This window comes from Alosa pseudoharengus, unplaced genomic scaffold (assembly GCF_046254945.1).
Source record: "Alosa pseudoharengus isolate Yale_2024_CS ecotype anadromous, Long Island Sound unplaced genomic scaffold, YU_APseudo_1.1 YU_APseudo_1.1_scf_14, whole genome shotgun sequence".
Classification (NCBI taxonomy): Eukaryota; Metazoa; Chordata; class Actinopteri; order Clupeiformes; family Clupeidae; genus Alosa; species Alosa pseudoharengus.
In genome coordinates, this window is record NW_027468609.1 from 3,667,188 (window position 1) to 3,678,581 (window position 11,394).

Genomic DNA, 11,394 nt, shown 5'->3' on the forward strand with positions numbered 1-11,394 from the left:
GTGGGGGTACATGCCCACCAATTTTTGTGTACCCCGGTCTTTCAGTGTCCCGGGAATCCTTGTTGGTGTACGTCACTAAATGTACACATAAATTATTTTATTGTAAGGCCCCCCATGAACGAAAGTACACAAAACTTGGCATGCATTCGGAGGGTGTCATAATGATCCTACACTTTCAATTTCGTGCAGTTTTGACCATGTCAGCCAGAGATATTGTGATGAAAACACCTACATTTTTGCTTTTTAATTTTTAACTAGGTGGCGCTATACATGAAATAAGTGGTAATGGGATGGGTTGACATGGCCCCTTGAGATCAACATACAAAAAAAAGGTGGACCTCCTAGGCCCTACGGTTCTCGAGATATTCACAGAAAACTGTCTCCGGCCACCTACAGGCCAGTTGGTGAATAGTAACATAAATGAATTTATTGTGTGGCCCCCATGAACGGAATTCCACGAAACTTGGCGTGCATTCAGAGGGTGTCATAATGATCCTACACTTCCAATTTCGTGCAGTTTTGACTATGTTAGGTCACAGATACCTGCGATTACAACACCTCATTTTTACTTTTTTGTGTTTAACTAGGTGGCGCTATACATGAAATGAGTGGTTATGGAATGGGTTGACATGGCCCCTTGAGATCAACTTACAAAAAAAAAATGGTCCTCCTAAACCCTACGGTTTTCGAGATATTCACAGAGAACTGTGTCTGCCCTACCCTCCTTTCGGGGGGTGCAGTCCAGCGGTGGGGCTACAGATCAAAATGAAAAACGATGGTTCCATGCTATCCATATGGGGTTACATGCCCACCAAGTTTCGTCTACCCCGGTCTTTCAGTGTCCCGGGACTCATTGACGGAAATTTGGACATGCGAAAAAAAAAAAAAAAAAAAAAAAGCTGACTAAACCTATATGACCGCCGCTTCGCTGCGCGGCGGTCATAATAAAATGTAGCGGAAACACTGCTACCATAGATACATGATTCACTACCATAGATACATATATATGATTCACTACCATAGATACATGATTCACTACCATAGATACATATATGATTTACTACCATAGATACATATATATGATTCACGATCATAGATACATATATGATTCACTACCATAGACACATATATATGATTCACTACCATAGATACATATATATGATTCACTATCATAGCTACATATATGATTCACTACCATAGATACATATATATGATTCACTACCATAGACACATATATATGATTCACTATCATAGCTACATATATGATTCACTACCATAGATACATATATATGATTCACTACCATAGACACATATATATGATTTACTACCATCTTCATGGCCACAAGTCACATCAGTTTGCAGTCTTAACAGCCATGTAAACACAAACAAAATAAAACTTAATCCTGTCCATTATCAGCGATTTTAAACTCTACATTCTCGCCGCTGGTTCCAGCTCTTCATATGAGTAGCCAATGTTGCAGCACACATGGAAATATGCCCATATAACTACATTGTTAATATCTTGGAAATATGCCCATATAACTACATTGTTAATATCTTGGAAATATGCCCATATAACTACATTGTTAATATCTTGGGATGAACAGTTCTCATCATTCTGCTGCTGTTTGATGAAAGATATGAGATGGCCCCTCCCCAGCGCTCACCTGCGATGTTACCAGCCCCACCTGTGGGCACCACCACCTCTAGCGCTCACCTGTGATGTTACCAGCCCCACCTGTGGGCACCACCTCTAGCGCTCACCTGCGATGTTACCAGCCCCACCTGTGAGCACCACCTCTAGCGCTCACCTGCGATGTTACCAGCCCCACCTGTGAGCACCACCTCTAGCGCTCACCTGCGATGTTACCAGCCCCACCTGTGGGCACCACCTCTAGCGCTCACCTGCGATGTTACCAGCCCCACCTGTGGGCACCACCTCTAGCGCTCACCTGCGATGTTACCAGCCCCACCTGTGAGCACCACCTCTAGCGCTCACCTGCGATGTTACCAGCCCCACCTGTGGGCACCACCACCTCTAGCGCTCACCTGCGATGTTACCAGCCCCACCTGTGAGCACCACCTCTAGCGCTCACCTGCGATGTTACCAGCCCCACCTGTGAGCACCACCACCTCTAGCGCTCACCTGCGATGTTACCAGCCCCACCTGTGAGCACCACCACCTCCCCAGCGCTCACCTGTGTGTTACCAGCCCCACCTGTGGGCACCACCTCTAGTGCTCACCTGCGATGTTACCAGCCCCACCTGTGGGCACCACCACCTCCAGGCTGGGCATGGCGTCACCTGCGCGGGTCTTGTCCACGCCGCTGAGCTGCAGGTACGCGTACAGGAAGTGGGCGAGCTGGACCAGGATGCGCGCCATGTTGACCGAGTTCAGGCTCATCAGCCCGTACAGCTGCACCAGGTGCTGGTCAGTAAACAGCCGACGCAGCGGAACGTCAATGTCGTCTGAGGTCCCGTCCGCTGTGGTGACAGCAACACACACACACACACACACAGACACACACACAGACACACACACATGGCCAAACAGGGATGGGCTAAACATGTAAGATATGTGGCAACAATAAGCTCCTCAACTTTTACATTCAATTGAATATTCCGATCAATGGTTTATTCTAAATGAATATTCAGATTAATGGTTTATTCTAATTGAATATTCCGATCAATGGTTTATTCTAATTGAATATTCAGATCTATGCATTTAGCATATGCTATTTGTCATGAATAGGTAACAACATTTTACTCCTTCATTCAAGCAACAAATCATTGAACAAACCACCACGGTAATTTTTTGTTTTACAAGACTAGCTGAAGTCTAGTCGGTTTAACATTATGATTTTGGGAAGAATGACCTGAGCAATATTCACATGACATCATTCTCTAGGCGTTCCAAATGTCATCTTAATTGTAGTGACATCATCCCTGGTGACCGGAGCTGATATCACTTGTGACCTTTGACCTGTAGGTGCAGTGTAACCCACCTGCCAGCACGTGGACGTTGTCCTCCAGGTGGGTGGTCATCTGCCTTTCCTGCACGGGGGTGATGCGGCCGCGGGGAAACACCACCACCATGTCCACTCCCTGCAGCCCACGAGCGCTGCAGATGGCAGAGCTGCCCGTGTCCCCTGAGGTGCCTGAGGGAGGAACACACACACACACACACACACACACACACACACACACACAGGCAAATACACACACAAACACACACACACACACACACACACGCACAGGCAAATACACACACAAACACACACACATGCACAGGCAAATACACACACACACACACACACACGCACAGGCAAATACACACACAAACACACACACACAGGCAAATACACACACAAACACACACACATGCACAGGCAAATACACACACAGACACACACATGCACAGGCAAATACACACACAAACACACACACATGCACAGACAAATACACACACAAACACACACACATGCACAGACAAATACACACACAGACACACACATGCACAGGCAAATACACACACAAACACACACACACATGCACAGGCAAATACACACACAGACACACACATGCACAGGCAAATACACACACAGAGACACACACACACACACGCACAAGCAAATACACACACAGACACGCACACACACACACACACACACAAGCAAATACAGACACAGACACAGACACACACACACACACACACAAGCAAATACAAACACAGACACAAACACACAAACACACACACACACACACACACACACACAGAGACACACACACAAACACATACACACACACACACACACACACACACACAAACACACACACAAACACACACACACACACACACAGTGTTTAGACAGAAAGTCAGACACACCCATGGATACACACACAACATGAGCATAAGCTAACACTGGGTAAGCCGTTTGAAAACCTCTCCTTCAGTGCACGCCTCATTTACAAACACATTTATCCAACAGCTATAGTCATGCCTACACATAGCTCTGGGTGCTGCCTGCTAATGAAATGAGAGTCTAAAGGCCCTGGGGTAGGAGTGCACCTGGACAGTCTCATGGTCAGAGTAAGTACTTATACGCATACATGCCTGTATAACTCATAATATGTGATTATGTTGGATAAGCGTATGTTCTTAATGAGCAGACTTACTAGCACTAGGGATGTAACGGTATGAAATTTTAACCTCACGGTTATAGTGACCAAAATCATCACGGTTTTTGGTATTATCGCGGTATTTTGAAAAGTGTGTTCTATATGTTCAGAAAACACTGATAGGCCTACACAAGCTGAAATAGTTTTAACAAGTTTGACAGTGTTTACTATGTTACTAAAATATGGGCAAAACCTTATCAAAAGTTAACCAGGGACGCTGGAACTAATTTTCACCTGGGGATGCTCATAGTTGCTACTGAGTAGATGTGATCCCTTTATTCTGGTGCATTTTAAGGTGGCCTATTGCTACTGAAGGAGGACATATTTTCATTCACATTCATAGGCCCACATCCTGACTGCCAAAACAAACTTTGTGGCTACATGATGCAGTGTAAGTTTTGAGGTGAAAATGTTCCGCCTTTTAAAAGCAGGTGTAACCTAATCCGAATCTCAGTTAAATCCATCAATTAGACATCAGAATCAGTAGGGTACTAGTTTTGTTTCATTGTACCAGGCCTACTTTATCACACGGTTTCAACACCACGGTAATCAATCGTGATAATTATGATATTTGAAATGAAAACGGTAATTGTTATTGTCAACATTTTTATCGCGGTTTACCATTATACCGGTAATCATTACATCCCTAACTAGCACCAACGAATGGAAAAAGAAGGGCGGCAAAAACACCAATCGTTGGCTCAAGACTTACAGTCTTTCTCATCCTTAGATTGATATTCAGTTTTAAAGCTGCACCACTTCAATATATCATAACAAAATCTTACGGTGGACAGGGCACTGGACCACACTAAGACAATGAACCACGCTAGGGCATTGTGTAATGCGTCAGACAGGACACTGGACTACGCTAGGGCATTTTGTAATGCGTCACAACTATGATGTAGAAGAAAGCATTATCATAATTATAACATATTTGGGGGTGTTTGAAATACAGGCCAAATTTCTGTCAAACAAGCTGACCTGGTTGAACCTTTTCAGGTTTGAGGAAAATACTTATGGGTATGCAATGCATCAAACTAAGCAAAAGCCTACCAACACAATGTCCAACACAATTGTAGCATTACATTTTTATACATATTTAATACATATTTAATAATTATCAATTACTAGTTGCCATGAACCATTTTTTTAATATATTTAAACGGATGTAGTTTAAACAACAACAGCCCCCCATAAATAATGATGCTGGTCTCCTACCCACGAGGACACTGGCCCCATAAATAATGATGCTGGTCAGGACAGTGTCCCCATAAATAATGATGCTGGTCAGGACAGTCGCCCCATAAATAATGATGCTGGTCAGGACACTGGCCCCATAAATAATGATGCTGGTCAGGACAGTGGCCCCATAAATAATTATGCTGATCTCCTACCCACGAGGACAGTGGCCCTTCTGCTCTCCTTCTGTAGGAAGTACTCCAGGAGCCGGACAGTGCAAGTCATGGCCAGGTCTTTGAAGGCCAGCGTCTCCCCATGGAAGAGCTCCAGAACGTCCAGACCGTCCTTCAGCTTGGCTATGCTGACCGCCCCAGGCACCGCAAACTTAGACAGCGCATCTGAAATAAGGCCTGGAGGAGAATCATGACACACAAGATGACCATTACTGACAGAGCGGCGCTATTTGGAAGCAATCTATCATTTCAGTCAGTCAATTGGTGAACTAATCATGCAGGATCGTTGCCAATTCTTGTGCATTTGATTACTTTGGCTATGCAAAATGCACATTCACTATCAGGGATCACGCTTTTAGTGTGACAAGCATGCACTTGAGTCCTTTTAGTGTGACAGGCATGCACTTGAGTCCTTTTAGTGTGACAAGCATGCACTTGAGTCCTTTTAGTGTGACAGGCATGCACTTGAGTCCTTTTAGTGTGACAGGCATGCACTTGAGTCCTTTTAGTGTGACAAGCATGCACTTGAGTCCTTTTAGTGTGACAGGCATGCACTTGAGTCCTTTTAGTGTGACAGGCATGCACTTGAGTCCTTTTAGTGTGACAGGCATGCACTTGAGTCCTTTTAGTGTGACAGGCATATGCACTTGAGTCCTTTTAGTGTGACAGGCATGCACTTGAGTCCTTTTAGTGTGACAGGCATATGCACTTGAGTCCTTTTAGTGTGACAGGCATATGCACTTGAGTCCTTTTAGTGTGACAGGCATGCACTTGAGTCCTTTTAGTGTGACAGGCATGCACTTGAGTCCTTTTAGTGTGACAGGCATGCACTTGAGTCCTTTTAGTGTGACAGGCATGCACTTGAGTCCTTTTAGTGTGACAGGCATGCACTTGAGTCCTTTTAGTGTGACAGGCATGCACTTGAGTCCTTTTAGTGTGACAGGCATGCACTTGAGTCCTGTCTCTGCACAAAAAAGAAAACAAAAAAAGCCATTGTTTTGGTCAGTCTTGCGTCAAGTCAGCCGACAGCCCACAGCCTTGTGCAAATGCTGAGCTTACAGGACAGTCTGTCCATTTGGTCAAGAACACAGAGTTACTGGACAGTCTGTCCATTTGGTCATTTGGTCTAGAACACAGAGCTGCCGGACAGTCTGTCCATTTGGTCTAGAACACAGAGTTACCGGACAGTCTGTCCATTTGGTCTAGAACACAGAGCTATTGGACAGTCTGTCTATTTGGTCTAGAACACAGAGTTACTGGACAGTCTGTCCATTTGGTCATTTGGTCTAGAACGGAGTTACTGGACAGACTGTCCATTTGGTCTACAACACAGAGCTGCGGGCCTCCCACCCTGAAGGTCTGTCCTCGGGATCAGCTGCTGCGGAATGAAGAGGGAGAGGACCTCGCAGACCAGCTCGGGGTAGGACAGGGGGACCCAGGAGCGCAGCGTCTCGGCGGTCAGTGTGGGCACCGTCTCGGGCATGAACATGCCCCCATCAGGAGCGTAGCCGGAGAACAGCACTTGTCTGAAGTCCCATCCCTGCGTTCCTCCTCGGGTGCTGCAGTAGCGCATCTTTCCGCAGGACGCTGTGGGTGAAGCAAAGCAACCGGTACTTGGCACAGAGCGCAAGTTTATATATAAATATATATATTTATATTTCAACTTAAAATGTATCCTGACCCAAGAAGGGTTAATGGCTGAATCTCTATGTCCCCTCTCAGGTCTAGCCCTGAACCTTCAAGACTTAACGGATAGATTGATAACTGAATAGGACGGGGCATCACCTGTGACATATTGTTAAAATGTGTAGCCTCCCTTTGGATAACCGTGTGTTTCACGCCACAGCATTATGATTTGTTATTAATTATCTTGGGTAAAGTGCATAACTACAGACTTATGGAATGACACGAAAAGGGTGAGCGTGAGCCTTCATGCACTTCACAATCTCACACTGGGACAGCCCTCACGAAGTTAGCGGGAATGCGCATCGAAGTCTGTGAGGGTGGACATTGAGATTCAGTGCAGAAAACTGGGGAGCATTGGACCCTGGGAACATGGTATGGTATGCTCCGCTGGACTGAAACCCTGTTTCATCGTCAAACCAGAAAAAGGCCCGAAAAGCCGAGTCTATCAATTCTGCAGTAGCGTAGCTGACCATGCACATAGTGGTCAATTTCAAATCACATGATATGTCAAAGTTTGAAACAGCCTACTCAACTCCGATACACATCGGACGATTGTGAGAGGCAGTTTGATATGATCCCTGGATCAACGTGCACGAAATCATGCTTGCACATTGTTTTTAAGGAAAGACAGGCAAAACAACCTACCTCTGAAAGTCAGTGTCACTGCAAATTGGGGGCAGGAGACAACAATACAGGTAGAAGACGGGAACCAAAGTGTATGGATCCAAAAAAAGGAACACATTTCAGTGCAACACTTGCATCGAGGCGAAGCGTCGAAAAGGAAAAATGCGCACAACTATGCCACCTTCTGGACAATTAAGTGCACATGTTATTATTTTATGGCAAATTAGTATTGCTGACTTGAAATCTATAGAACTATTATTCTTATTACAGTTCATCACGTCTGTTGAGAGTTGACCCTTATCCTACATTGAAGCTCGCCTTCAAGTAGGACCATCGCGACAACTTGAACTAGGCTGATGCAAACGGTAACCTAATAGCAGGCAACATAAGACGTAGTCTATGCTATTAGGCCTATCATGTGGCTACGTGCATTTTAAAAGACGATACGGGAAAGTAATGTGGGCAGCTTTATTGGATCTGTGCTTGCATCTGACTAGCCTAGGCTAAGAGTTGTGATTGATTCGAAATTAAACGATTGCCTTCAGTTAAGACACAGACATGGGTTTAGCACACACATGAACCTGCGTTCCATAAAGCAAAATAAAAATAGGCTACAAAAAACATCGTCTGTTTACTTGCATCTAACGAATTCATTTTCCTTTACCGAGTTGTGGTTTGTATGTTCATAGAAATTGTTATTCTGTCAAATGATAGCCTATTTAGTCTATAACTAATATATATTTAAATTATTATAGGCCTATGACTTAGTATAACGTGTAGCCTAAGTCGCTTTGGATAAAAGCTTCTACATAACATGCATGTAGGCTAAAACACAGCCTAAATAGGGGTATGTCCTTGCACTATTCATGGGTTTCATCAGGTCCCTTTCCACAGGAATAATCAAGCACCATGCACTCTGCGTTCATAATCTAAGTGCTTGATTTTATACACCTGTGGAAAGGGACCAAACCCAGGAATAGGCGTATGTCCTTGCACGTCCCTTGCCACGGGTGTATAAAATCAAGCACCATGCAGTCTGCATTCAAAAACGAGTAGCTCGATGTTATACACTTGTGGCAAAGGGACCTGATGAAACCCATGGCTACTTATGGCTCACTGTATGGTTTCCTTGTTAATTAAGGGAAAAAAGACTTACTTGGTTGGTCGATGACTTTGATTTTGTTGCCCGCTTAGTTCACACTGATAAGGGTTGGAACGTTTATCAGCGGCAACTTTCTAGTCATGTTTCATAACTCATTACCTCATCATTGGCCTGCAATTAGCCAACGCAATCACTACATCTGCCGGTTACTCATTCCACCGGGGCTATATAAGTAGTTGGCTGCGGCTGAACCTGTGTTTTCTCTTAGAAGTTCACGATGGCCTTTGCTGGAAAATATCAGTTGGAGTCCCAAGAGAACTTTGAGCCTTTCATGAAGGCCATTGGTAAGTGTTAATTTAGACACTGTCTGTGGTAATTCTATTCAGGCATATGTGATGTAAGCTTGTCTGCATTTATGGCTATGTAGTGTGTGTGTGTGTATATATATATATATATATATATATATATATTTTTTTTTTTTTTTTTTTTTTTTTTTTTATTTATTTGTAGGTCTCCCTGATGATCTGATTGAGAAGGGCAAGGACATCAAGAGCATCTCTGAGATCGAGCAGAATGGCAATAACTTCAAGGTGACCGTCACCACGGGTACCAAGGTCCTGGTCAACTCCTTTACGGTCGGACAGGAGAGTGAGCTGGAGACCCTGACTGGAGAGAAAATCAAGGTAGATAGATAGATACTTTATTGATCCCCAAGGGGGAAATCAAGGTGCGTGTGCTGGACCTACCCAAGTAGGCTTGAATGGAAATGCCTCAGTTCAGAGTTATCCATGAGTTTTGATACTCATACAATGGTGTGAAATTGCCATAGGGCAACTCCACGCAAAACTGTCACGACCATAAGGCCAACACGATGCCATGGTATGATGTGAATGATGATTACTTGAAATTTGAGTATTCACTCTTCTTGGTTGTAGAACTTTACATGAAAAACTTTTCACATAATCATTCACCTCATACAAATACCATGGCATTTAGTTGGCGTTATGGACGTGACCGTAGCTGTGTATTTGCCCCCTCTGCAGTGTGTCTTGTGTTGTGTAGTGTAATTGCCCCCTCTGCAGTGTCTGGTGTTGTGTAGTGTAATTGCCCCCTCTGCAGTGTCTGGTGTTGTGTAGTGTAATTGCCCCCTCTGCAGTGTGTCTGGTGTTGTGTAGTGTAATTGCCCCCTCTGCAGTGTGTCTGGTGTTGTGTAGTGTAATTGCCCCCTCTGCAGTGTGTCTGGTGTTGTGTAATTGCCCCCTCTGCAGTGTCTGGTGTTGTGTAATTGCCCCCTCTGCAGTGTGTCTGGTGTTGTGTAGTGTAATTGCCCCCTCTGCAGTGTCTGGTGTTGTGTAGTGTAATTGCCCCCTCTGCAGTGTGTCTGGTGTTGTGTAGTGTAATTGCCCCCTCTGCAGTGTGTCTGGTGTTGTGTAGTGTAATTGCCCCCTCTGCAGTGTGTCTGGTGTTGTGTAGTGTAATTGCCCCCTCTGCAGTGTGTCTGGTGTTGTGTAGTGTAATTGCCCCCTCTGCAGTGTCTGGTGTTGTGTAATTGCCCCCTCTGCAGTGTGTCTGGTGTTGTGTAGTGTAATTGCCCCCTCTACAGTGTCTGGTGTTGTGTAGATCTGCTTATGATGAGCTGATCTTTACACCCACTGTTCTGTTTGATGTAAAGAAATGATGATTTGGAGAACTCTCAAAGTCAAATATTTCATTAACCTCTGTTCCGTGTTGTGGCCTCATCTTGTCTTCTGTTGCAGACTGTTGTGAACCTGAATGGGAACAAGCTGACTGTTTCACTGAAAAGCATCGAGTCGGTCACAGAGGTGTGTGGAGACACCATTACCAACGTGAGTAAAGCCAGTTCAGCTGCTGTTAAGGTTTCACTTGTGCTTTTAAATCCTCAGAATTTCCCCCTAGATGTACAATCTGAACAAATGTGTGTCTTCTTTTTTTTAAATGTATTTCCAGACCATGACCCTGGGACCCATTGTGTACAAAAGAGTCAGCAAGCGCATCTCATGATTGTTTATGTGAAAAAAATAAAAAGAGGAAAATCCAGTGACGTCGGTATTTGTCTTTACTACTTGTCCATGAACTTGCGGTTTGTGGTTGTGTTGCGGTTTGTGCTGCGCCCTTGAAGGGCAGTAAGTACTCTTGACCCCATCATTATCAGACGTTCTAGAACAAACTGTATCTGCAGTTAGCAACAGGACATGCCTTATCCACAGGAGATTGTGAGATGGCCCCACGTCTGCCCTTTGTGGCCAGGACCTGCACCAGCAAGCATTTAACAAGCAAAGCTTTATTTATTTATTTATTTTTAAATGAAAGTGGCACATTAAAATGTACTACTGCATGCAATACAGTGGCATTAAGTCTAGTCTAACTGAT

At 44.5% G+C, this 11,394-nt stretch overlaps 2 protein-coding genes across 2 annotated transcripts in view; one reads left to right on the forward strand and one right to left on the reverse strand.

The window, feature by feature from the left end:
• thnsl2 (threonine synthase-like 2) overlaps positions 1-7,975 on the reverse strand; it is a 14,352-nt gene extending 6,377 nt beyond the window's left edge. The window contains exons 1-5 of the mRNA XM_076283487.1: positions 7,923-7,975; positions 6,942-7,178; positions 5,574-5,768; positions 3,006-3,158; positions 2,245-2,484 (exon numbers count right to left, since the gene is read on the reverse strand). Of these exons, the coding sequence (XP_076139602.1) occupies positions 2,245-2,484; positions 3,006-3,158; positions 5,574-5,768; positions 6,942-7,164 (811 nt within the window). The 5' untranslated portion in view covers positions 7,165-7,178; positions 7,923-7,975. The remainder of the gene's footprint in view (positions 1-2,244; positions 2,485-3,005; positions 3,159-5,573; positions 5,769-6,941; positions 7,179-7,922) is intronic.
• Positions 4,001-11,054, forward strand: fabp1a (fatty acid binding protein 1a, liver). The gene is made up of 5 exons (XM_076283488.1): positions 4,001-4,090; positions 9,272-9,347; positions 9,514-9,686; positions 10,761-10,850; positions 10,972-11,054. Exons 1-5 carry the CDS (start codon positions 4,082-4,084, stop codon positions 11,023-11,025), a joined length of 402 nt encoding a protein of 133 aa, XP_076139603.1. The 5' UTR covers positions 4,001-4,081; the 3' UTR covers positions 11,026-11,054.
• The last annotated feature ends 340 nt before the right edge of the window (positions 11,055-11,394 follow it).